The 26376-nt window shown below is 49.6% G+C and overlaps 2 protein-coding genes across 2 annotated transcripts; one reads left to right on the top strand and one right to left on the bottom strand.

Annotated features, from left to right (window-relative positions):
* Positions 1-534: 534 nt before the first annotated feature.
* On the bottom strand, positions 535-25468 carry LOC128269436 (Krueppel-like factor luna). The gene is made up of 3 exons (XM_053006895.1): positions 24397-25468; positions 24160-24312; positions 535-1267 (listed from the first exon to the last, which is right to left on the bottom strand). The coding sequence occupies exons 1-3, from the start codon at positions 25457-25459 to the stop codon at positions 1092-1094; spliced, it is 1392 nt and encodes a 463-aa protein (XP_052862855.1). The 5' UTR covers positions 25460-25468; the 3' UTR covers positions 535-1091.
* Positions 9123-10966, top strand: LOC128269435 (carboxypeptidase N subunit 2-like). The gene is made up of 2 exons (XM_053006894.1): positions 9123-9205; positions 9276-10966. Exons 1-2 carry the CDS (start codon positions 9174-9176, stop codon positions 10870-10872), a joined length of 1629 nt encoding a protein of 542 aa, XP_052862854.1. The 5' UTR covers positions 9123-9173; the 3' UTR covers positions 10873-10966.
* Positions 25469-26376: the final 908 nt, after the last annotated feature.

The following is a 26376-nucleotide window of genomic DNA, read 5'->3' on the forward strand; positions in this document are numbered from 1 at the left end:
ATTACAATGGAAGTGGGCAACACAAACGGAACAGAATGTGCCCGAAAAACTCCTTCTACGTTTTGAATACGTTTCACAATCGAAGCAAACGCTACACAAAGTCCTAGACCAACCTAGAAAATACTTATGCTTTGCCACTTTCTCTCCCAAGAGGAATGCACTTCGTGGGCCGACATAATACTAATTACAAAAAAATGTGGTGTAAAAGAATGATGAAAAGAAAGGTTGGTACTAAAAACTGGCTGCAGCCTCTCAACTCAACATATATAAAATGGAACAAAAACGAGAACGAAAAACAAAGCACAACAGATAACAGCACTGTTGAACGTTAAACGAAATACGAAAAGATGGAAACTATGACAAAACCTTACGCTTAGCATTAAATAAACGAAACGAACCAAACGAACGCTAACTCGTACGGAAACACTTAACCACTAGTGGAGTGGCGAGCCGAAAGGAAGGTCGGCTTTCGGTGCGAGTTTTCCACCAGCTTCCACCACACCACTCCCGGTGGTAACCTGATGCTTTGGACTTTGGGCTGAGCTGAGACCACCGTGCGCCACCTGATGCTGATGTGTTTCTTCCTCCATGCACCCGAAACTGCAGCTGGTCTGTATGCGTGTGAGTGGTTTACTTCTCTTTTAATGTTGTTTTTTTGTCGATTTCCCTGTGTGCCGTTTAATTTAGTGGTTTGTCCGTTTTCGGTTTCGCTCGAACTCGATGATCGCGACGACGGGATGATTATGTTTACGATGTGTGTGCGATGGGAAATACATTAATGGTGCCGAGACGGTGGCGCCGATCATTATGCCGACGACTTCGCTTGCTTTCGCTGGCCGGTCCACTTTCGCCGGTTAATGCTCGTTTAGTAGTTGTTGTCGCCGCCGCCGTCGTTATGCTTTCAACCAATCAATATTCACGCACTGCTTGGTATCACGTTCAGCCAACATAGAAAAGCTCTCTCTCTCTCTCTCTATCTCTCGGTCGCCATCGTTGATCTCCTCCGCTGCGCTGATCTCTTCCGGTAAAGCTCTCTCTCCCCGTCTCTCCGTCGGTATCTTGAACAGTCTGCCGCAGCTGCCGCCGTTGCTTTAGGCGTGCCGTTTCATGTGCAGCGCCAGATGATCGGAACGCGAGAAGCATCGATCGCAGTGCCGGCATTTGAACGGTTTCGCGCCGGTGTGCTTCCGGTAATGGCGTGTCAGTTCGTCGCTCCGCGCAAACCGCCACTCGCAGCCCTCCCACGAGCACTTGTACGGCTTTTCTCCTGCGAAGTGAACGAAACGAAAATCAAACGCAATCGATTAGTGTGGTGCAGAAAGTAACAAAAACCAAAAAAAAAAAAAAATGGCCACCGGAACCGGAACGAAGTACATAAATTGCTCCGACGCATGCAATATCATTATTACGGCGAAGAGGAGCCAAATCCAGCTCGTCGAGTGGCGGCTAATGGTGCGTTTAGGCAGGGCACGTTTAGTATTCCGGGCACGTTCCGCCATTTCCGCGATGGCAGACGCGACGCGGGCTGCTGAAGGATGCGGGGCCTGCTGGGTTACTTAGAGCTGTAAGATCCTTTTTCCGGTCGCTTGCGGGCAATGCCGGCCCGGAAGGAATATAATGAGCCATTTGCTTCGCTAAAATTGCAGCTTAGTGAAGGTGCATTCACAAACACGAGTACACGAGTACACGAGTGAAACGGAGACTTGAAAAGTGCGCATAAAGCAGTGAGTAAAGCCGGAGCAAGGATCTGCCAACAGTTCGTGATATTCCGATACGAGGGCTTAGTAACGATTTTGGAAAGATTGTAATATTAGAATCTGAATCACTGGCGCTTCCTGAGGATCGGCAGTCCGTGGAAAATCCGTATAAGGCCATCGGCATCAACCGTATTTGTGGTTGTGACACGGACAACGCTTGTTTAAATTGTTAGATTTTTTTACCATAAAGTTGATGATCCCGATGAGAGAAGATCGGAAGAATCTGCGGCCAGCATAACTAAATAGTCGTTTGTAGACAGACAGACGGTTCGAACGGTTCGGAATTCAAAGACGATTGTTTTTTGCCACTTTTCCTGCACACAGAAAGTACGTAATTTGGTTAGTATCTCCGCGATATGGACATAGTGGTGTCTCATCAAACTTTCAACATTACAATGGAAATTTTCGGGCGGAATTTTTCGAACCAAAAACCACCACCGTACGAGGCCATTCGGCCTTCGGCTATTTTGAATAGTCAGTCAATTTTTGACAGCTGTTTTGCTTTAACGTGTTTTGGTTCATCGGCGATGCCGTCTTTATCTCCTAAATCGTAGCGCAGCTTCGTCCTTTCATGGCCTCCTTCAGTTTCCGGAAGAGAAAAAAGTCACAGGGGGCCAGATCTTGAGAATACCGTAGCTTTGGCATCATTAGTGTGATGTTTTGGCAAAAAAATCGCGCAAAAACTACGATCTGTTACCAGGGGTGTTACAGCCAATTTTGGGTTTCCCACAAAACCGGGCATTTGTGACGGATTGCTTCGGGCGAACTGCGCATAACTTGCAGGAAATATTCTTTATTGACCGTTCTATCTTTTGGCAACAACTCATGATGCACCACGCCCCTGCAATCGAAGAAAACTGTAAGCAAAACTGTTCACATTCGACCAGACTTGGCTTTTCGACGTTCACATCTTCTCGGACCTCTGAAAACATTTTGAACCTTTTGGTGCTGAGTGCTGCTTTTGTGTCACCATAAGCCACAGTCAACATTTCAAATGCGTCCGAGCTCCTTATTTCGTATTTCACACACAATTTTTCGTATTTGCCATCAATTTTTTGGAAGAGACAAAAATCGCTGATGATCCAAATCTTGTCCAAGCAAAGCAGCTGTCAAAAATTGACCAATTGTCAAAATTTCCAAACTTTTCACAATAAATTACTGACATGTGTAGCTACCTAACGCCACAAAAAAATCGAAAATCGGATATAAGTAGCCCTTGTAGTAGCCCAAACTTTTTGATCACCCCTCGTATGAATGACAATAAACAATTGCAAAATGATCATCAAATCGTTAGTGACTCGCCAGGCACTCCGACTGTAGCAAAAGGTTCTACAATAAAGGAGCGAGTGTCCAGCAGGTCATAAACATTTAATGCCAAACCAAAAAAACTGTGTCTAAAATTTGGATAGAAGTTTTGAAGAGATGCTCAGGTATACAAAATGCTAAAATCAACACTTTGATTCGATTAGAAAGAAGCAACAAACATCGAAAGAGTCTCGGAAAGAACCTTAACATGATTCGAATGGGTTGGGTTTTTCTCTCTCGCAACTCTCAACGGATTAGTTTTTCATCTTCCTGCTCGGCCGTAAATCGTGAACCTTCCGCGGAGCGCGGCACAACGCGTAAAAGTCGAAAGCAACTCCGATAATACACTCCGTGCGTGGGGGTCCGGAAGGTGTAAATTACCTCAAATAAGGGCACCGAAAGTATCTCGTTTTAATAATGTAAAACATAAAGCGCTAGAGACGGCCGACCTCTGGCATCGGTGTGTAGTTGATTTCCCGTCTCATTTTCGCCCCGGGAATGGGTCGTTTATTAAAGAAAATCTTCACACAGAGCGAGAGAGAGAGAGAGAAAGATTCTTCCTGCCCAGGTGTGGTTCATCTTCCGAACCCGGCGCGCGCTGGTAATAGACCGTACCGAGCGCTGCTAGGGGGGCCTCCATTTCCTGCGTGCGCTTTCATTATGCATCGGGCCGGAAACGGCGCCGGGCAGGGCGCCGTGTTTGCACGGAAATGGGCGCATTAGCTCGGAAAATTTGCCGTAATTTATCTCTCCCGGTGCAACGGCAGAGGGCGGCAGCATTTCTCGACGGTCCTTCCGTGAAGTGAGTGAAGCCCGACAGGGAGAAGCGAGAGAGATCAGTCGCATTTTGCATCCGCAACTCAACAAATGACTTCACACCGGTCCCAGACAGCCAGCTGGCAGGACGCTGCGGAACAATAATTTCGATCCCGAAGCGCCTCCGGAAGTGCGCCGCTGTATGTGTGTGTGTGTGTGGCACGGAGGATATCACTAATGGTGCATAATTCATTTTAATTGCAAGATGAAGACATTTATGGACGGCCGCCATCGGCTGCCTGGGGTCGGCTACCTGCTGCCGACGAGTCCTGTCTGGCCACTTCCTTCCTGGCCAGTCAGCGCGCAGTAGAGGTGCTCATTTTATCTGAGAGCAGCGGCCAAAAAAAAAACGGATCCCGACACTGTTCGCAACTGTTGCCGTGTGGTGCTCGTAAATTACATTTCATTCAATTTTACCCGCACTCAATGAATGGTTATGGGGCTTTCTGGCTTCCCACGGCCACGGTAAGGACTTTCGCGCCCCGATCCCATGCAGCCATAACGGACAGAACGTGAGCGAGGGGCTAAGCACCTTAGCGCCTCCTCCGGTGCCGCTTAACGCGGGAGGCTAAAACAAGCAATAAATTGTCCCAATTGGCGCTGCCAAAGCAAAAGAGAGAAAAAAGTGGAACTCGCTTATGCTTAGGTAAAGAACTGGAACCTTTCAAAACCCACATCCAGGACATACATTGGAGGCGGAAATTAGCTTGAACTTGAGCATAAAAGCGGAAACCAAAGGGCCCAAGGATTAGCTCGGCAGCGGCCACGGTAACGATTCCTGCGTTGCCTTCGTGGCCACGATTAGCGTACGCTGCTAATGGCCCTGCGTTCGGACAAAGGTTATGCGGCCGGCCCCGAACGCACACCCTGACACGCACTCCAACACGCATGTTAATTGCCCTCCTTAAATCTCGTTTTTCTTCCCATTGCGCGCTGCACCCTTTCGACCGCTCCGCCCGTAATCCCATTATCCTAACTAATTACGTGTTTTCATTTGCAGCTACACCGGTATAAAGCATCATCCTTTCGGCTTCTCAGAGAGAGAGAGCCAGGGAGAGAGTGTGAGAGAGAGAGAGAGAGGTGTTGGGCTAAGTGAAACTTTTGCCGGCAGGGCGCGTGTACGATGCGTGCCAATCGGAGGCTGACCCGACCGACCGAAATCTAGGCAACGATAAAAGTAAACCCATCTCCTAATGTCGCCGCCCTTGCCACCGCGTGGTCTACGGCAGGGCAACCTGCTCCGGGTTCGGGTCCTTGCGACCGATTCCCCGTGTGTCCGGATGCGGGTGCGATAAAAGCATTTTATCACCTTGCTCTCCAAATGGGCCACCCGCCCGAGATTGACCGGAGGGCGGCGGATGCAAAGCAACGGCGATCCCCGCCGGGGACGCCACAGGGGAACACGCAAGGAACGGGGGGGCCCCCGCCGGCAGGCAGTGCGCAGGATACATATATTTACATTTAGAAAGTTACCCTTTAACTAAATTATAGACATTAGAATTTATCTGGATAACGGGTCGCGTGGCGCTGAACTCTGCTCTTCCTGGAGGGGCACCGGGGACGGAGGGAGGGTGTGGGTCCAAGGGACCAAGCGCCCACCATCCCCACTCCGGACGGCCCCGTCGCGTGGTTAATGTTTCTAGAAGAGATCCAGTGGTGGCTGGGTGAATCCCAACCACTATACGCATATCCTTGCGCACAAGAGGAACATATGTGGCCACTTTGCGCCACCCGCCTCCGATCTGTGTGTGTGTGAATAATGTGTGACTTTTTCTTTCGCTTCCAGAGGGTGCCCCAGTCGGCGGAAAGAAAAACACGCTTTCGTGAAGTAAAAAGTTCCGGAAGTTCGCCCGGAACGGAACCCGGAGTGTATCCTTGGGCCGGGGCGCAAAAAAAAGGACACGAACACCGACGACCGAGCGGGGTAATGTAATTATGCGCTACCGATCCGGAGTTCGGTGTCTCCCGCACACAACACGTTCGGGGGCGGGGAGAGGTTTTTAAGAAAATTCAGCACACGACGACCTTTGCCCGTCGTCTGCGTGGGGATCCTTCGGGTAGCCGGAAGCTACTTGCTCGGAATGCAGCTCGCAGCTCGTCTCGTAAACTTTTCGACTAAACTCCACAGCTGCCGCTGGGAGAACGCGCTGACGAGGAATTACTACGCTCCTGCGCGGTTCCCTTCGGTTCGCGAACCGATCAAGCACGGGGCGCAGCGCGCATTAAAAGGGGCCAGCTGCCAGCGAAGCGGACTGGTGCTGACTCTTTAATGAGAGTGTCGGCTTTTTTCCCCTCAGGCACTGGTAAAATTAAATTTTACACATCCCACCGGTCGGAACTTGCAGCTTCTAAGCACTCGAAAAGTTAGGGTCTAAGGTTCTTCCCTAACCTTCTATGAAGCTACTCAAACTATTAACATAAAATTAGTGGCCTTGTGTGTGTTAGGTGCTATGAAACCCGGACTTCTGGCTTAGGCAACATTGGATGGCTTTTAATCAACCATCGATCAGCTAATGGTTCCATGTCTGGACGAGAGCCATCCGAAGAGCTGTGGAAATGCACACTGCAACTGATGCAATGTAACTTCTCCATTCAGGAGTCTTCAGCTTTCGAGAATCTCGTCAATAGACTAGTGCGTTGAAGCAACAATAAGTAACACATGGTCTGGAAAGTCCCGAGCTTAAGAAAGAAAACGCGTCGTTTTGTTCAAAGTTTGTTACGTAGCTAGAGATTGGAGATTTGATGGAGATTACGTTGATGAATAAACCGTAATCTCCATCAAACCTCTAATCTCTATCTCCGTAATCATCTCCACAACGTTACAGAAAGCAACAGAGCTCAACATTGTCTTTGGAGCAGCCCAAGACCGCCCGGCGGTTGTGGCCGGATAAGAAAGAGAATCTCCATTAAGAGCCCCACAATCTTTTGCCTCTAAATATTCCTCAGTTTCGGTGATAACATCTTCACAAGAGTGAAGTTTATTACCGGTGAGCATCTTTTTGGGGTCTTTGGGAGCACCCAATGATCGCTGGGAGCCAAAGCTACGGCGAATACGGTGGATGCGGGAGCAATTCGAAGTGCAGTTTATGTAGTTTTGCCATTGTCTTGATAACATTATTTTCATTGCCTTATGCGCCGATTGTTGTGCTTTCGGACGCTTTGGGCGAGGTTCACCAGTTGCTCTCAGATTCCGGAGTGAAGTAATGGATCCACGTTTCATCCATTGTTACCTATTAATGCGAATCTTTTGGTTTGTTACGGTTAAAACATGGACAAACACTGTTCAGAATCAGCAAACGCAACACTCACTTGGAACAGAGCTTTCTCATAGTCAAATGCTCATGCAATAGCCAATACTTTCTTTGGAAGTCTTTCAATGTCGGCAATGCTTGAGTTAAGCAACTTCTCTTTTCGATCAGTCAAACCGATTTTGTGGATTATTATATGTATTCTGGTGTTACTGCCTCATTTGGACGTCCACTTTGCACCGGAATTTCCACTTTTTGCATTTAAAGTCAGCAAACCAATGTTTTATTGTTGTTTCTGGTGGAGCAGAGTCTATATCACTCTGAGCACACTAACTCACAAACTTATGTGTTAAGAACGCGACGAATTCCAAACGATTGCCAACGAATTGCGTCACAAAATAAAAATAAGACAGTTCTACGAATTTTAAGCAGGAGAACACGATCGACTGAGGGGATTTTACGAATTCTAAACAAATAGATAAACTGCCTCTACCAGCACCGATAAGCGATGCATCGAAAGAAAGAGACAAGGATAGTTTGATTATAAAAAAAGTACTATATAAGGCAAAGAAATTGTGGAATAAAAGCAGATATCATTAGGCTACGAAACGCTCTGGTATAATGTATGCCGGCTGACGCCTATTTTAACGGGCCGAGGTTGTGTCCAACTTGGTCGATGTTGGCGTCGGCACGTCGTGGGATGGTTCGGATGTGGACGAGCGTCGAGCGTTCCAGCTGACGGTTGGCGCGGTACCGGGGTCCGTGTCCTAGGTGTGTGCATCGATTACACACGTCGTTGCAAATCGCTGGAAGATTCTGGGTGCACGTCTCGGCTGGACACTGAAGCTGACCGGACAGCCATGAGGAAAACACTTAGAGTGTTTTGCCTCTAGACGGTACTTATCGTTGGGAAAGTGCTCGCCTTACCACTGGAGGGGGGACTGAGCACTTCCGTATTCCGGAGGAAAGGAGGAGATATCTAAACTCAACAAGAAGTTGTAAGTTTCATCTCCGCCTTCAGACTGAATTTCTGGTAGCGATTTGCTCTTCATTTATATCAATTTTTGGTCACTCATTAGTGTTTTAGTACTCATGGTTTTTGGCGGCAGAAATATAGCTTACGACTACAGTGATAATTATGTAACTCATCATTTTGGCGGTTTGCTATTTTCTGACAGTTTGGATTTTGACGTTTGATGTTGTATAACAGTTTCAGAGGTTTGATAATTTGAATAGTTTAGGGGTTTGGCGGTTGCTATTTGTTCTGCATTTAATTACACTACAATACATGATTACGCTGTTTAGCAGACATGCTACACTGGTCTTAAGTCTTTTACTTTTGGACCGTTTGATCCCGCTACTGAGATTCGTTTGCACCACTCCGTCGGAAATCTAATAGTCGGAAACCGATGTTCTTTCGAGGCCTACACTGTCAGGCATTAGTAGTAGGTAGATCCCTGTCCGTCCCAGGCCAAAAGAACCGATTAACAAACGGTTTTAACGCGTTGACAAAAAGATCAGAACTGGTAAGTGAACGCGAGATCATTTCGGACCACGCTCCTTCGCGCGTTAGATCCGCTCCGTAACATTATGAGTATTATGAAGTCTTAGCGACTTTCGTTTCAAGGTCATTACTAACTTAAAAAGTAGTGAATGCAATAAGACTAGCGCCTTTGAAGTGTTAGGCTCGGGACTTTTCAACCCATGTATTAGCCAGGATCGGCCAAGGTCAGTTCAGTCTGTCATGCTTCAGGTTTTACTCTAAATCAAATGACCTGCAAGCGACACACAGCACGACACGACACCGTGCACCGCAGTACTTGACGTCCATTGGAAAATATTGTGTAAGTTTAGTACCCGTCAAGTATAGGTAAGGTCGCGTCCGAATCACGCCAAAACCGGGATTTCCGGGCACTCGGACTGCGCGATTGCTCCCCACAGATAACCTTCATCGACCGTTATCAGCGCGAAGTGGGCCCAGCCCAACAAACCGGGCGTCGGTCAGTGTCGGTTGGTCAGTTCAATCGGAGAGCATCCCTGCGCGAAGATGCTACTGCTGCGCGGATTGCTGCTGTTTGGGTGAGTTTTGTTCCCGGCCCCTTCGCTGGTGCTCAAGATCCCAGTTCAAACGTCCTGCCCATCGGTCCAGCATTGTAGCCACCCTGCGAGGCCAGCAAACACCCAACGCTGGCAAGGCGGTGCGGCTCGAATGCTCTCCGGCGGCATCATCGCCGGCAGCCGGATGCATCCTGAAGGACGTCGACCTGCGGCAAGGGGACTCGGTCGCCAGTTCCGGCCGGCCGGCGAACGAGAGGAAGCTAGTTTTCCAACAGTCGACCATCGTGTCCTTCCCGGCCGGTCTATTCGAGCAGTTCCCCAGCCTCGACCAGCTGATGGTGGCCAATGTGTCGCTGAAGACGCTACCGACCGGTTCCTTCGAGCGCCCAACGAAGCTGACGGTGCTGGATCTATCCAGCAACCGCCTGGAAGCGCTTCCGGCGGCCATTTTCCACAAGCTGGCCGCACTCCAGGAGCTACATCTGCAGAACAACTCTCTGACACACTTTGACGGGTCAGCGATTGCTCCTGGTGCGCCCCTGCGGTTGCTGAATGTATCGGGCAATGGTCTGAGCGGGATCGCATCCTGGGAACCGCTGGCCAGTCTGAGAGCCCTCGAAGTACTCGACGCCAGTGACAACCGGTTGGAGTCCGTGTTCGTGACCAAATCGGTGCGAGTGCTGCGAGCGAACCGGAACCGTGTATCGGCCGTCAGCACCGATTCCACCAACTTCATCTTCGTCCTCGAACGACTAGAGCTGTCCGGTAACGAGTTGCGCGACCTGTCCGGCTTGGCACGGTTCGCCAAACTGACCCACCTCGATCTCTCCCGCAACCACCTGGAGACCGTCGACTTGGGACTGTTCCGGTCGATGCGTTCCCTTGCGGAGCTGAACTTGGCCGCCAACAGGCTGTTCACGGTAACGACCCCGATTGGGGGTCCTTCGGCCGACCATCCAGCCTTGCAGCGGGTGGACTTATCGGGTAACTTCCTCACCACACTGCCGGCGGCCAACGGGTCTGGCGTGGCGTCCACCCAGAAGCTCCACCTGGAGGGTAACGGCCTGGTGAACTGGGAACTTCACGAGAACGCGCTCAACTGGCCGCGACTCACCTCCGTAACGCTGGCCCACAACGACTGGCAGTGTGAGTTTGCGGAGAAGATCCAGGCCACGCTGGCGAAGAAACCGGCGATTGCCGTGGCTGGGGACGCCACGACGGGCCCCTGCCACCGGGTTGACCAGGTCCGCCGAGGGAAGCTCTGCTGTCGGGAGCTGAAGGCCCCCTACATGGAGCGGCTGGTCCGCGCCCGACAGGAGCTACAGATGGAGCGGCTTGCTGCCACCACCAGGCAGGAACCTGCTGACCTGCCGGCCCCGATGGCGGCCGGTGGTGACGTCACCAAGCTGACCGATATGCTGCGCAAAGCGCTGCAGATGGTCAGCCACCTGAAGGCGACTACGGCCGAGCTGGAGGCAACCAACCGGCGGCTGACCCGGGAGCTGGAGGAGGAACAGACGAAAACCAAGGCTCTCCAGGATGCGGCCAGCCGGGGAACGGCGGTTTCGGCCGACCCACAGGCGGCCCTGCGTCGATCGCAGGTTGAAGTGGCCAGCCTCAGAGCGCAGCTAGCTAGGTGTGGGCCCGTCACACAGTCGCGCACCGGCCAGACGCTGATCATTCAATAGAAACACAATCGCAGGACGTCCCAAACCAGACGACTCCATTAGCCGGGAACGGCCAGTTGGGAGGAAAAATAAAAGGAGCGCGGATCTTGCACTTTACAACACTACTCTCTCGCCGTTACACTCTTTTCACCGCCATCATCGGCGTCGTTTGGTTTTGTGCAATTTATTTATGACCTCGTTTAGCATTTCTCCAGCGCGCGTGTGTGTGTGTCGGTGCACGTGCATCGTGACGATGAGCGCCCATCGCGGAGCCCGGTTCCGGACGCGGTGAAATATGATTATCCATTAAAAATGTGATAAATTTTATAGACTGCCACGCGCTGTCGGAGATGGGGACGCAAAGAGACGGCCTGAAGGTCCTCCGGGCCGGGACAGAAAAATATGAGCAACGCCCAGGGATAGAGAGAGAGGAACCCAACCCAGCGCAACTCACTGACGATGATATACCCGTGGTGTTGCCGCCGACTTTGCGGAACTCCATTAACTTGCGCCCGATGGGGGCGTCTCAGGGGCGCGCTGTGCTGTGCGGAGAGGTGAGAAAGTAAAACTTTCATTAAACAGGCCAAACACTCACACACAGCGATTTCTCACTATTAATCTCCCGGCAAATGAACCACCAGAGTTCGTGTCCAGTTTCATTACCGTCGGTCCGGTCCGGCCGGCCGACGGGACGAACAAGAAAAACTTGTCGTCGGACGTCGGTCCCGGGCGTGGTTTACTGTTCCGGGGATCCGTGGTCTGAACGTAAGCGAATGCTGCACATTTGGTTATAAATTACAATCATTCTTATCGTGCTGGTCCCGACCGCTGGCTGGAGATTGCACGGTGGACCCGAAGCGCCAGCCAACCGACTCCAGCTTCTAATAACCGGGGCTTGGGTGCTAACGATTAGGTTGCTCATATCAGTTGAACTACCACGTCGCTGTCGGGCGGACCGATTCCGTCGGAATCCGTCCGGCTTCCCGGTTTTGCTGGCTCGCTCCTGATTATGGCTTCCCGGTTGCTAACGACCGGGCCCGGGTAGTATTGGAAAATTCCGGGCAAAATGATGCCAATCCAGTAGCACCCTGCACCTTGACATTCGTCGAGAGGTCGAGAGGACCGCAAGTCGGCTCCGTGGACACGCCGCATCCTGGGCAGAATATAAATATTACGCCATAGGAGGGAACGATCCGATGGCTGGTCGGCTGATTTGGAACTTTTATCCCCGTTCCCCGTCCCTGTTGCGGTGCGGGAACTTTCGCGAACCATGACACGAACTAAAAAGTGGTTCGGTGTCAACGCGAAGCACACGCCGTGAAGCAGCCGTTTGCCCGGATCCCGAGTGGCAAAAATCGATACCGCCAGTCTGCGAAGAAGTCGCAACACGCCACCCACGGAGTTATGAATTGTTGTTTGAGGAATCGAGGAAGAACCGAAAAGGACACCAGGAACATAAACATTCTGCGACTTGTGGTGGAAAGTTGGAGAATGTTTTGCCTAATCTTGTTGCATTGTTGAAAAGACAAACATCAGCACAAAAAGGAGGCATTTGACAGTCATTAATCTTGGCTCCAGTTGTCGGCGAAGTGTCACTTGCACAAGCTTTAAGAGATGCGAAAGGTATCACAGATTAATTCATGGGATTTGGGACCTAGTTATCTCGTTGATCGTCAAATATGATCGTCGTTTAATATTTCGGTTTTAATTGTTAGCATGATTGTTGTTGCGTTGAACCAGAATTGGGTTATTGTTCGGCACTTTCGTACTTATGTAAGGTTTGTTTTTATCCGACAATCTTTTTCGGTTTTGAAAAGGGTTATCTATTCTGTAGGTTTGAAATTACTGGATTGGTACTTTACAGTTTTCGAATAGATTTGTCAATCCAAGTGTCAAACTTTTAACTGAATGTCTGCCACTTTATGAAACAGAACAACGTGTTAACACTTTTTCAAACTCACTACGAAAGTGGGAATTCAAAAACGCTAGTTTTTCCAGCAACATTTTCTTCCGCGACAAGAATTATTTGGCGATTGAAGATCATGCGACCGGCCACCGTTAGAATTGTTCCTGTGGGGTTACGCTAAAGATCGTGTTTATGCTGACAAGCCTGCAACTTTGGAGCATTTGACAAATACCATTCGCCAAGTTACAGTCGCGGTAACCGTCGAAAGTCATTGACAATTATGTTATCAGAACCGACTGTTGCCATAGATCTCGAGGCGGCCATCTGAACGATATTGTGTTTTACGCATATTAGCAAACTACGAACCTAATTTGTAAAGGTTTTTTCAAAGTCCTTTTTTGTATATAAAACAAAAATAACTCTGAAATACTTCAACTAATACTTCAACAGTAGCCAAATGGCTGACTTAAAGCATGTTAAGATGTCAGGTACGTTTTCTTCAGTATCAGTGAATATATTCCGAGCTTATTAGAACCGGATGATGACCTTTAGTTGTTTATTTTATGGTGTTTTTGTGCACGTTCTCTTGTTGGCTGTTTACTTTTCTTCTGTTTCGCTTTTTGTGATAGTTCGGTTCTTCTTTGTACCTTGAAAGCTCTCCTTTTTATCGTTGGAAGTTGATTGGTGTTTCAAAACTATACAAAAAGCCAAACTGCAATGTTTTTCAATATCAATTCAAATGATGGTAATTCTTGTACGTATCCTCTAATACTAGGTTGTTCATTATATTCGGAGCCTCAATATCAAGCGGTGCTACGGGCCTGATTTTTTATATTGGTACACTCTTCAAACGAATGTATGCGAAATTTCATTTCAATCGGTCACTTACTTTTTTTTTTACAAGCCATTTAGCATCGACATGTCACAGTATTTTTTACAATGGAAAAAATCAAGTATGTGCAGTGATTTAATTTTTATTTTTGGAAGGTTTAAAGGCAAAGGAAATTTATAAATCAATATTTAAAGTGTATAAGGATTCTTTGCCTTCAATTAGGTGGTTACAAGAGGGGATTCTGAGCTTAAACATGGTCGTAGTATCCTTTAAGACGATCCATGTCAAAAACGTCAAAAAACAGACACAACACCTGAAATCGTAAAACAATACAGGATATCGTTTTCGAAAATCGTCCAATCACTGATAGAAATTAAATACAAGACCTAGCCAACTTATTGAGCAGTATAACCAATATTTTGACTGAAGTTTTGGGTTCCAGAATGCACTTAGCAAAATTGGTGCCGCATTCGATAAAAATGGAAGAATGCACTCAGTGCAACAAATGGCAAAAATCCATGAATTAAAGTTCGAATTGTTGAAGTATCCACTCTATTCACCAGATTTGGCCCCTAGCGACTTCCATCTGTTTTCAAACCTAAAGAAAATCCTGCGCGGAAAGCGGTTTTCATCAAATGATGACGTCATAGCAGCTGTAAAGAATACTGTGATGTGACAAAAAACTGTCGATACTAAATGGCTTGTAAAAAAAAAAGTAAGTGACCGATTGAAATGAAACTTTCCATACGTTCATTTGAATAGTGTACCAATATGACAAAAAAAAATTAGACTCGTAGCAGTTATCGTATCGTAGCCCTCTGTTATCGAGGCTCCGAATATAATGAACAACCTAGTACTTTCAACATTCGTTCATAAATTTCCTCTGCTTTTAAAGCTGCAAAAAATAAAAACTCAATCACTGCACGATACTTGATTTTTTTCACTCCAAAATACTGTGACACGTCGATACCAAATTACTTGTAAGCAAAGATTGAAGGGATAGATTGAAATGAAACTTGACATACGTTCATATGAAGAGTGTACCAACATAACTAAATAAATTTAAGCTAGCAGCGCCCTCTGTTATTGAAGCGCCAAACTGATTGAACAACCCAGCATCAAAGCAAAAGGTTCCTATCGACTAAATATTAACAGCAAAAGAACAGAAAATGAACTAGTTTGTTGCTCCCGTATTGTGCGTGACGCGGACAAAGTAAGACGCCGGCCCGTCTTCAGTGAACCACCAGTTTTTTTCCGCAAAAGAAAGTGCAAAGCATGTCCTGCGACTGAGCCGGTCACGGCGAAGCAAATCCCCCCTCCGTCCCATCCCCATCACCGGCCAATGGCGGAAAAGCTGACAGGCTCTGGCTTTTCGTACTGCTCGGGGGCCCAGGACCTCCCGCTGCGGCCGGGCAAAAGTTTCCGTGTCGTTCCGGCGTCCGGTGATAGCGTCCTCGGTAAAGCTCCTCGGAGAGTTGCCTGCTTTTGGCACCATCATTAATCGAGGTTGGGTGCGCGGAACACAACATACAAACCCTGCACACAGAGATCGGAAAAGTCGGTGCATCGGAACGCGCGCTGGGGCCAGGAGAAGCTAATCTCTTCACCCTTGGTGCTTCGGTCCGGCGTAATCCCGCCGAGACAGCGGTGGACAGCTGTCTGCCTAGCCGAAAGCCGTCGGCCGCCCTTTGTAAAGCATTTGGCTCCTTGAGGTGCCGCCTGAGCCCGGAATGTTTTGGGTTTCACCGGAGAATGGGTACTTTTTCCGTGGCCCACAGTTCATAACTTGAACGCTCAGCGATCCACCTCGTCAGTCAGTGGTATTTCGGTTCTGTTCCTTGGGCACCGGTTAAAGGGCGAATGACAAATGGGTGGCTCCATTCCGAAGGATGGCGCGGCGCATTACAAAGGAGGTTCTTCTCGCGAATTTCCCGAACCCAAGTCGAGATACAAAAGAAGGCTGGCCAAAAAACAAAAATTGGGCTTGAGCTGAATGAAATTAATTATGCCAGCCAAGGAAGCGTGGCCAGCCAACCAAGGGGCTACGTTCGCTTCACAAAGGCAATCGCTCGCCGATAATCTGCGCTCGGCCCCCCCTCTCTCGGACCGATAACGGGCCATGGCCATCATTGAAGGATAATTACTAATTAATTTTTAATTAACATACTACTCAGCTCAGTCCGTCAGTCGCTGGTGGCGTTGAAGTTAAAAATTGTGCTACAAGCGGCCCGCCTGACACTCCGCTTCGGGAAGGATCCCTGTCCCGCTGCCAAAGTGGCGCAAGGATTAAGCGATGAGAGTGAGAAGGAAATCGGTTCGGTTCGACCCTCAGACGGCGCCAGTGTTGGGCGGTCTTGAAGGACCTCCAACGGGACCACGGTTCGGTTGGTTCGTTGGAGAACGGGAAAGGGCGCAAAAAAGTGAAGTACACCCACAGTAACCATTCAACTCGTTCCGCTGCTGGCTGTGAAACGGGTCGTCTTAATCGCTAGTTGAAATCCTTCAGAAGCGGAGGCCTCTTCGCCAGTGGCGCCTGGCGCTGCCGGCCAGCAATTAGCGTGCCCCGTTCGCTGCGACCCCCCGGGGCGACACACGAGCCTTTCTGCCTTTCGAATGATCCACGGTTCTCGGTATAACTCTTGGCAACCCATTTTCTTTACCTTCTTTTTCTTCACCAATCGCTGGCGCTTCCGAGGTCCTCCGGCGAAAGACTTTAAAAGGTCTTTCAAGCTGAACCTAGCCCTTCCTAGGCCCTAGGTGGTCTGGCGATGACTGTTGCGTGACTCGCAGGGTGCGCAGGGTCCCTGTTATGCCGTCCCCACCCCCCGTCGACCGTCGTTGTGCTCAAGAGTCGAGCAATGTCTGGAATGGCACGGCCCCGGAATGGGCAACCGAAATGGGCCGGAATGGCACACAGCGTGGAATGATACGGAAAGCATTCCCTGGGACCGGGGCCCGGGCCAAATCTGCCCGTTCTAATGAAAAATTCAAAACATTCTCCCTTACGCTACGGTCCCGGTACCGGCCGCGTGCCGTTGAATGGCGAAACCCAACATGGTGCCGTTATGCTGCGCACAGCAACTTCAAACGCCGTCGCCGTCGCTGCCCGAGTAACGTCGTTCGGTGGAGAAACGGCGAACCGGAGGCACCTAGAACGCTGGAACGGGTGGAACAACCTGCTGCGCGAACCCGGTCAACCCGGCCAGGATGAAGCCGGTGCCGTGCACAGGTCTTCCTTTGTGGAACTGATTGAAATTATGTTGCGTGTTATGCTACTAGCATATGGTGGCGCACAGCCGGCACTTGCCTACCAGAGCCAACGCCATTCGTCATTACCAAGTTGTTAATTTATAATTTGCTTTGTCGCTCCCGGTTTCGGTTCAAGTTTCACCTTCAACACCGCTGATTGTCCCACAAGATGACGAACGAATGGCGCTGAAACCGTCTAAGGCTGAATAAAACGACAAATCGTTGTCAAATCGTGCGAATCGTGAATAGGCTACCTTTTGGTAGAGTTATTTGCTTCATCGAACTTTCGTTCGTTTTTATATTACATATTGATTATTAGAGTGCAAAACGATCCTCTGTTAATACCGCAACATAACTAACAGGAGCAAACGGTAAGGGCACCTCATTAACAAAACAAAACTAGAATACATAATGGCAGTAGAGTACCGACGTGAAGCGAAAACAATTATGTTTCGAAAAGTGAAAACATTAAGGCTGGTCCAGACGTAACGATTTGTCGCTACGATTTTTCTGTGCGATTTGTCTCTGTCGATGTGTCGTTGTCATATCGTTGCAATCTGAGGAGCGTCCACACGATACGGTTTCATAACGATTTAACATCAATTTCATAACATCAACAAGTCAAACCGCCAGTAAAACATGCACATATGTATGGAAATTGTACAGATATTAAAGCTCTTTTGCTCAGATTTTCTAGATCTGCACCGATGGTCGACAACGGCCAAAATCGGTGCAATTTCGCTGTCCAGAAGCTGCGATTTGTCTGCGCACACAAATCGTAGCGACAAATCGTAACGTCTGGACCTTTAGGTTGGGGAAAAAGAAACCCATTAATTTTGGCATATTCGAGCTGCGTCAAAACAGCACCGTTTTATCGGTTTTATCGCACCGTTCATAATTTGTTGCCATTTAGAAAATAACTTCATAAAGCCTCTTTCATGATGTCAAGTCTTGGTACCTTGGCGATAAATTCTAGTAACCGATTTTCAAAAGCTTCTCTAGGTCCCAACTCTCATTTTTTCAATTTTTTCTCAAAACTCAGGAACTGAGTAACTTCAGACGTGGCCTTGTGTTGTTCTGATGGAATTGAACACCTCCTCTGTTTCTGTGCAATTGTTGGCAGTAGAGATCTGAATTTAGTGTTTAGTGGATAATAAATTATTCCTTTCAAGTCCCACCATATACACAGTGGAACCTTCCCGGCCGTTAGTTCCGGTTTGGTCGTCGTTTGAGATGCTTGTTCACGCTTTGACCATTATCAACTTCACACAGTGACCCATTTCTCATAACCAGTCCCGTTTAAGAACTGGGTTGATTTAATTCCATTAGGCAAGGCTTCGCATATGGACATTCGATCAAGCTAATTAACTGAAGATTTTAAAGTTAACTAGTTGTAAGATGGTGTTAGTTATTAGTTTCCATAAGTGGTATAAGTAGCATAAAAAGACTCAATGCCACGTGGCATAACATAATAATAAAATTTTAAAAGATTTAAATCGAAACCAAAAAACTCCAAAAAACGGACTTTCTGATGGGACAGAAAGGTGTGGTGTTTCACAAGCTCCTAAAACCTAATGGAAACGTTAATTCCGATCGCTACTGACAACAAATGATCAATTTGAACCATGCATTGATCGAAAAACGACCAAAATGCAATTCTAGTGCGTTCCAATGGGGGCGCCTGGTGGCCCGTGGAATCAAGCACCATGCGCCCCAAAAAACCAAACTGTTTCATGATACTATTAAATCACTTGGATAGGAGCTGCTATCCCTCCCCGCGTTATTCACCAGACTTGGTTCTTTCCGAATATCATTCATTTTCATCGATGGGACACGTATTGGCTGAGCAGCTCTTCGTTTTCTACGAGGAAGTCGAAATAGGAAGACTAATTAGTTTACTTAAAAAACCGAAGAATTATTTCCTCTGGGAATCCATGATTTAACAGAGAGATAGGAGAAATGTATAAATAGCAATGGCACATACTTTGAACAATGTAGAAAATCGCATTCAAATTTTATAAACATTTTTGGGTGATTCCGGCATTCCGATTCTCAATGCACACCCCTAGTATAATAAAGATGGACATTTGATCCATCATGTTTTTTTATGCACCCAAACATTTACTATCCAGCTTTGGGCAAATGGTTTACAACTATTTTGTGATGGACCTTTAGCTCCTGGACGATGCTAGGACTACTAATGACAATCAACTTCAATTGTTTCTGTAATTTTATCAACACTTTCTACGGTGGACCTGCCTGTGCGAGGTGCATCTTTAGCATCAATTTTACAGTATCGGCATCATAAACACCATTCCAAATTTCAGCGGCCTGGATCGATCATTACAGCCATCTACCGAGAAAATAATAGATTTCTTTTTCCCCAACATGATATAACATTATGTAATTACTTTTAAGCAAGCAGTTTTGCACACAATTAATCTCCACACGCCTGTAAGTTACACCTAATCCTCGCCAAATTGTTCTCTGTCCCGTGACCCAAATTATTACAGCGGTCTTCGATCTTTTAAGTTCTAAAACTACAAAATCCTGCAAGTCCTTCGTCGATCATCTTGTACAACTGCTGAAAGGGCACCCTTCAGAACATGAAACTCGGAAATGTTGAGCGAACTCACTTGACTTAATTTCTCAAATAAATCAAGTAAAACCGAACATTTCTGTCATAAATAACGTACGTAGATGACTGTTCCAAAAGGAGCATCCCTTTTTGGTGCTCCCCAAAAACCGTTCCACGGCAGACAACGTGTCCGTAAGGCGAAGCATAAAACAACATTCCACACGCCGCCCGGACTCGACTTATCAGCGGGGCAATATCAAGAAATGTGCTGCACTTTCCAGCACCCCGCACCCGCACGGTGGGACAGGGTCCATCTTTCGGGGTGCTCCGGTCCCGGGAAGTATGTTTCCCTTGGGGATGTAAATGGCATTTTATGTTTCATGTGCGCGGTGGCGACGGAGAGGTTAAATTGTTTTCTGCGGTTCTGCGAGTGCCGCGGCCGAGCGAGAATTTTAACCAGAAACTTCCCGGGACCGCTTTTCACCCCCGAGCCCGATTAGCTACCGTACTTTTTTTTCGTCGGGGCCCAAAGTTACAGTACACACACCCGGTTGGGCTCGGTTTAGAATTTTTGATGTTGCGCTCGCCTCGCAAAAAAAGGGGGCAGAAACCCCAACAAAAACGTTGAGCACGTTACGGTGCCGTCCGAAATGATGATACACTTCCCTCGGTGGACCGCCGGGGCCGCGCACTTCGGTCGCCCGGTGTGGCACAAAACATGTTGCCACATAAAATATGATTTTAATAAGCTCGCCCCCGGCCAGCGGGCCCCCGCCCAGTGGCCGCGGTAGGGCGGTGGTTTTTCTTGTTCCTTATTAAATTAAGTCTCATTCGACTACCAACGGCCGACTTCCCTAGTGGTGCGGCTTGAAGCAGTATATTTTCGCGCTTGTTTCGCGCGAGCCACTAGCTAATCGATCGCACACTGAGCCGGGCCGAAAACCAACCATGGAAAGTGGAGCGATCGGTGGAATTTGGTAGAAAATTCACCGACCAAGGATATCGATTCCGGCGGCTCGAGCCTGAAGTGTGCTCGGTTCGGCACAACGGGCGCACTTTAAAGTCCTTCCGCGTCTGAGAAAGTTGTTTTTTCCTCGGCACTCGACCTCTCCCACACACACACATACACACACGCGCGCTGTGGAACCGGGGCCGGGCTTGACGAGGGCTTTCGAGAACTTTATGAGGATAATTATCGTTGTCCCTTTGCACTCCGTGCGGCGCGCACAGCAGCGCTTATCGGGCGGGAGCGAAGTGGATACACTTCACTTGAAACAACTTGAGCCCAGCGAGCGAGCGAGGGTTACGAGGGCAGAGGGCAGGGCAGGGACGCCCTTCCGTCACGCGGGAGGGGGTCTACAGCACTCTGGCGTACTCCGCCAGGCAGAAGTTATGGGCGGGCGCGCGAGACGTTTTGACTTCCGTTCGCGGCCGGAAGATGGAGCATAAACGCCGTCGACGACGACGGCGGCGGCGGCGGCGGCACCGGAACGGCGTCGGGTCACGGGGTGTTTTGAAGTGCCTCCGGCCATCGGGAAAGTGGTTCCATGAGGGTGATTTAGAGATAAGGCATGAGTCAAAAATTATTAGGATAAATATTTTGCCGCCATTTTGCGCCGCCTCTTGGCGGGCGCGCGCTGCCATTTTGGACGGCGCACTCCTGTGTGTGTGAGTGAGTGTGTGTGTTGGTTGCGGTAAACTGAAGGGTCGTGGTCGGAGTGTCCCACTTCTGGCCGCCCCACCGGCCGAACCGAGCGAACCGAAGCGAAGAGGATTAAACAGAAATTATCATTTAACGGCCTACGGGGGACCCATTAGTAGCCCTCGGGAGCGCCGGAGCGCCCTCTAATGGTCGTCTCCGCCGACCATTCTTTCGCACAGCCGTTCGCCTCGAGTGTCTCAACGATGGATATTTATGTCTGGCGAAGGAAGTCCACACGGCACACGGGCAGTCCGTAACGGGCGAGGCACAGTCCTGTCAATCTCTTATCGGATTTCGGAGAGTCCTTGTTGGTCCGACAGCTGGTCGACCAGCCAGCGAGACAGACTGGCTGCGCCGTAGCTGAGTGTCAATTAAAGCAACAAACGAAAACGAACGAACGTGTCCGGAGTCCGCTACTACCTTTAAGGTAATGAGTGAACCACTTGATGCTGTCACTGCTGAGGTGCCGATCCAGAAAGTGACCCCGACGTATCCCCGAGTCACCCAAAGATGGTCGATAGGAAACTTTCCACAATTTGTCTTTTACTACGCCCGACTCGACCGTACCCGAGAACGGGACACCTTCAGGACTCAGGAGGCAACCGAACCTTGGACGAAGCTTTAATCTCCGACCGTAAATTACCGACAACCACTCTGCGACTCTCGGCGAGTGTGCCCTGCCAGTTCCCGGACCCGGAGCACTGTTTGAGGGGTTTGATTGAAAGACTCCACAACCAGGACGACGCAGCACGCGGGCGCGTAAAAGTTAATCCGGAACCGAAAACAGAAACGGAAGCGGAACGTCCAGCGAGGTCCAGCGGCGTCCTCCGACGACGTATTCGTTGTGGCGAAAGTTGCGAGCGGCCAAATTAGTGAACCGGGTCACATAAACCTACGGCAGCCGTCCGTGACTCGTGTCCATTCGTGTGGCCAAACCAGACCAGAAGTCCGGGCCCCCCCCCGCCCAAAAGTTGTGCTAATTTATTCAACTTGAACCAACAACTTTCCCGAACGGAGAGGACTGGACCGGACTGGACGGGTTGGGTCGGGCGTCGGGGCCGGGCCCCGCCAAAATAACGATCCCGGGCTCGGTCGACACGGTGACCGAAAACATCGGATGAGCCATTTAAGACGATGGTCTTAAAGGGAAAAACTTTGTCAACAGTGGCAATAAGATTGATTTGAATAATTAAATCATGGCGTTGTAATAAATACCGTCGGTCGGTCGGTTTTGCGTGAGCTTAACCGGGGCCCGACCGCCGGCTGTTGTCCTTCTTCGCATATGAATCATTGATGAGCCCGAGAGCCGTCGTAAAAGGGGCTCCGGCGATATGCGTTGATCTAATTTAATTGCTTTCCCGGTTGCCGCGGCGACAAGAAGGTGGACGGGCGGTGGCCAAGATCCTCGACCGGGTGTTTCGGGTTTTAGCGGTTAGTGTGCGCGTGTGGGCATGTCCGAAAAGGACGATCTAAATTTTTAATACAATTTAAACACTCGCCGAGACACGTTTGGCATGGGTACTGATGTGCACAGTGAAGTCTCGCTTTGGTCTGGTTGGTTGCACTGAATAGGGGTGATTTCTGTAAGTTACCGTAGGTTATATGGCGGTCAGTGTACTTCTGGTGTAGTCAAAATAGACGCCTGATATTCTATTAGAACTTTGAATTAATTCATGTTGATGTTGCCTTACCACAACAACAAAACGCTTGACCAGTTTAATGCAAGTATTGTCCGTCATTTGCTACTACTTTCTCTTGTCTTTCAGGTAATTAACGGTTTTTGGCGTTAATACAACTCCTCATCTTTAGAAGCGATCCAATCAGAGACCCACTTTTCAATACTTTCATAAGAAGTGAATTAATATCTGATTAATGTGGCGGGTGGAGTAACAGTTCCCATTCGACATTTTCGAGCATTTCCGACATGGTCGAGCGTTGTCATGTTGAAAAATTAGCTTATCATGTCTTTTATCCCATTCTGGTCGTTTTATTAGTTAGTTAGGCCCCGCTGATAGTGTAGCATGCCTGCTAAACAGCATATATAGTCAGATATTATACCATACCTGATAAATAGTGTAACTAGGTGTAGAATGAGTATTCACCGCTAAACTGTCACAGAACATTAACCGCCAAAAACCCTGAATGATAACCGCCGATGAGTGCGCCAAAATAAAAGAATAAAGGAAGAAGGACCGCGGACAGAAAGTCGGTCTGAAGGCAGCATATATATATACATATATAGGACTTCTGATTTCTCAAAGGTGGCTCGGTGTTCCCCCGGTCTGGTAAGATCCGATGCTCCCCCAATGTTAATTAGCGTGTAGGAAAGAACACTCTATGTATTCTTTCCAAAGTTGTTCGGCCAACCTGTGAAAGCAAGAAGAGGGGTTTGTCCAACCCATCACCGCAATCCTCATTTGGTTGTAAAATCTTATAGTACACCACACCTTTCATATCCCACCATATGCATAGCAGAACATTCGCACAGTGAATATTTCGCTTTGGTTGCGATGGACCTAGTTCACTAGGCTGGTATCCAGGGCTTTTTGCATTTCCAGGGATTCTTGTAATAACTCCTCTTTTCATCACCAGTGACGATTCGGTACAAGAACGCCTTCCTTTTCTGCCGTGCACGCAGAAATTTGCAAATGGTTTTCCGTTTTCCAATGTCTCTTTTTTTCAATTCATGTGGAACCCAATAAGACTTCATTCGCATGGTATTTGAACTTGAACTCGACATTTTCAGATTCTTCAAAAAGGTGTTGTTTACACTTTAACCAAACAACCTATACTGCGTTAGATGACAGTAGCTGTCAAATACATATTTCATAAACAAATTTGTGACATTTAGTGGGTAATGCCATTCATTGTAAAACCGCATGAATTCAAAGTCCCAATATTAGTTGGGCTTAGATCCTAACCGGTTCTAGTCGCTAGACTCCCTTTCAGGAACATGAAAGTCCTTCCAGATATTTGTGACCCCTGCCAGTATATGACCTCCAGGAAGGCCACTAGCATATACCTAGGCTTATGACACTTACCGGTGTGCGTTCGCTGGTGCGCCTTGAGGTGAGAGCTTTTCGTGTAGACCTTTTTGCAGCCGAGGAATTGACACTTGTGTATCCGCCGCTTCGAGTCCGGACTGTGGTCCTGCTGCCGATGGTGGTGCTTGGAGCTGAGCTGCGGTGGTGGCGCTGCAATGGAGTGGCGGGCGGACACGTTAGTTCCCTGAGCTCGCGCTCTTCCCGGCCGCTCTTCGACGCGGTGCGGTGACTTACTGGTAACGCTCGGTGAGGCGGATGGTGAGGTTCGCTGCGCAATGACCGTGTGGCCGCTGACCTGTATCACGCGGGCCAGCCCTACCACGCTCTTGCCGAGCGCCCCGTTGGCGTTGGGTGCCGCCCCTCCCGCCGCCGTCGTCGTCAGCCGGACCACGTGCGGTCCGGCGGACACCCGCAGGATCTGGCCCGCGGGCCGATCGCTGAGGAGCGCCAGCTCGGTCCCCGTCCCTACGCCCGGTTCCTTCTTGATCGACGCCAGCGACGTCGTGACCGCGAGGGCCGTATCCTTGGCGCTCAGACTGAGGTGTGACTCGGGCGACGAAGGAGGCGTCAGCGTGGGCAGCAGCTCGGGAGCCGTCGTGGCCGTCGCCCTCGCCACCAACCGAAGCTCGAGCCCGCTCGGGTGCAGATGCGGGCTGGGCTGGCTGTGGGTGTGGTGGTTGTTGCTATGATGGTGGTGGTGGTGGTTGTGGTTACTGTGCAGGTGGTGACGGTGGTGATGATGACGCTCGGCGGACGATTTGGCGGTGGCGCTGGCGGTGGTGATGGTGGTGGTAGTGCTGGGCTGCTGGTCTGGACTGACCCGAGCCGGAATGCCGGAGGGGTTCGCAGGACTCCCGCCGGAGGTGGTGATGATGCGCGCCTTGATGCGGTACTTCTCACTCGGCTCACTGTCCAGGTAGCTGTCCGACTCCGGATCTTCGTCCGGGTCGTCGATCGGTTCCTTCTTCACCATCACGGCGCAGCTCAGCAGCGTCCCGCCGGCGCCCGTCGGCCAGGGCGTGGCCGCCGCCGACGACGGCACCAGACCCACCTCGGACAGGGCCGACGCGAAGGACGTCGACGAGGAGGAGGAGGAGGAGGACGAGGAAGAGGACGACTCGGACCGCGCGTCCGACGTCCGATCGTTCAGGTTGAGGTCATCGAAGCAGTACGGTTCCACCTCCACCTTCCACGAGCCGGGCAGTGGGCCGGGCGCCGCGAACAGGTCCCACGGTGTGTCAGTCGGTAGCTTCTTGTACTTCCGCAGCTTCGGCTCATCCTTCAGGTATCGTTCCATTTCGTAGCAGGTCTGCAACAAGATAGCGAGAGAGAGAGAGAGCGGTAAGTCACTTTGCTGTGCTGTCACTTTGAAGTTGTCAAATAGTTGCCAATTCGCCACCGGAAGCCCCGGGAGCTTGGGAGCTTGCTGCAAGTGGCATCACCTTCGAGTAGCTCGGCCAGCTTACTATGAAATTGGACACTTTCGCTGCGGACTTGAGCTCGCAATCGCCTCTTGACTCGAATCTCCAGGAACACTCGCAGCTAATTGACGCCTACTTCGACCGAAAGCTGACACAGAACCCGACGCGATGGCGAGTGGCGAAGTTGGTGAAGCTTTGATTTGACAGTTATTCATCCAATGTCCCCCCCCCCGGGAAAAAGGTTTGTCGCTTTCTGGAATGATTTGGAAAACCCGAAGACTTTGTCGGAAAATGTGTCACGAGCTGCGACTCCAACACGTGGCTCACATTCACCCGCGTTTGACGTTCCCAACTATTCCCAACTACACAACCCGATCGAATTCTGGCTGCTGCTCGGCCGAAAATGAAAATACTTTCCAACAAACTTCCACCATCATCGTCGAAGTCGTCCTGCTCGTTGTCGTCATCATGATCGGGCTCCCGGAAAACGGGACTCGGGTCGGACGGGCGGTGTCCACGGTTGCCACCGGTCACCGCGGTGTAACGCGGTTGTCGAAAAGTCGGAAAAATGAAAAGCCGCCCCACCGTCGGAAAAGAAAACTCGGAAACGCGTGAAATGTGAGCCGCGCTCGGTTTGCGCAGCGACGGATGCGCTTGGGTGGCCACGCGCGGCCTCGGGTCGGGACAGTCGCGGGGTGCCCGGAGATATCCGATTTCCGGATCCGATGCCCGGCTTGAGTGATAAACTTTTCCGATTTCCATCTTTCACACCATCGTGCCCGAGCGTCGTGAG

The sequence above is a fragment of the Anopheles cruzii genome, chromosome 2, assembly GCF_943734635.1.
Source record: "Anopheles cruzii chromosome 2, idAnoCruzAS_RS32_06, whole genome shotgun sequence".
Taxonomy (NCBI): domain Eukaryota; kingdom Metazoa; phylum Arthropoda; class Insecta; order Diptera; family Culicidae; genus Anopheles; species Anopheles cruzii.

Excerpts from the sequence above, each read along its gene's own strand:
- LOC128269435 (XM_053006894.1), top strand. The coding sequence starts at position 9,174 with ATGCTACTGCTGCGCGGATTGCTGCTGTTTGG. Across the intron at positions 9,206-9,275 it reads CGCGGATTGCTGCTGTTTGG|CATTGTAGCCACCCTGCGAG; the intron begins GTGAGTTTTGTT and ends CCATCGGTCCAG.
- LOC128269436 (XM_053006895.1), bottom strand. The coding sequence starts at position 25,459 with ATGGAACGATACCTGAAGGATGAGCCGAAGCTGCGGAAGTACAAGAAG. Across the intron at positions 24,313-24,396 it reads CGCCTCACCGAGCGTTACCA|CGCCACCACCGCAGCTCAGC; the intron begins GTAAGTCACCGC and ends ACTCCATTGCAG. Across the intron at positions 1,268-24,159 it reads GCACCAGCGAACGCACACCG|GAGAAAAGCCGTACAAGTGC; the intron begins GTAAGTGTCATA and ends TTCACTTCGCAG.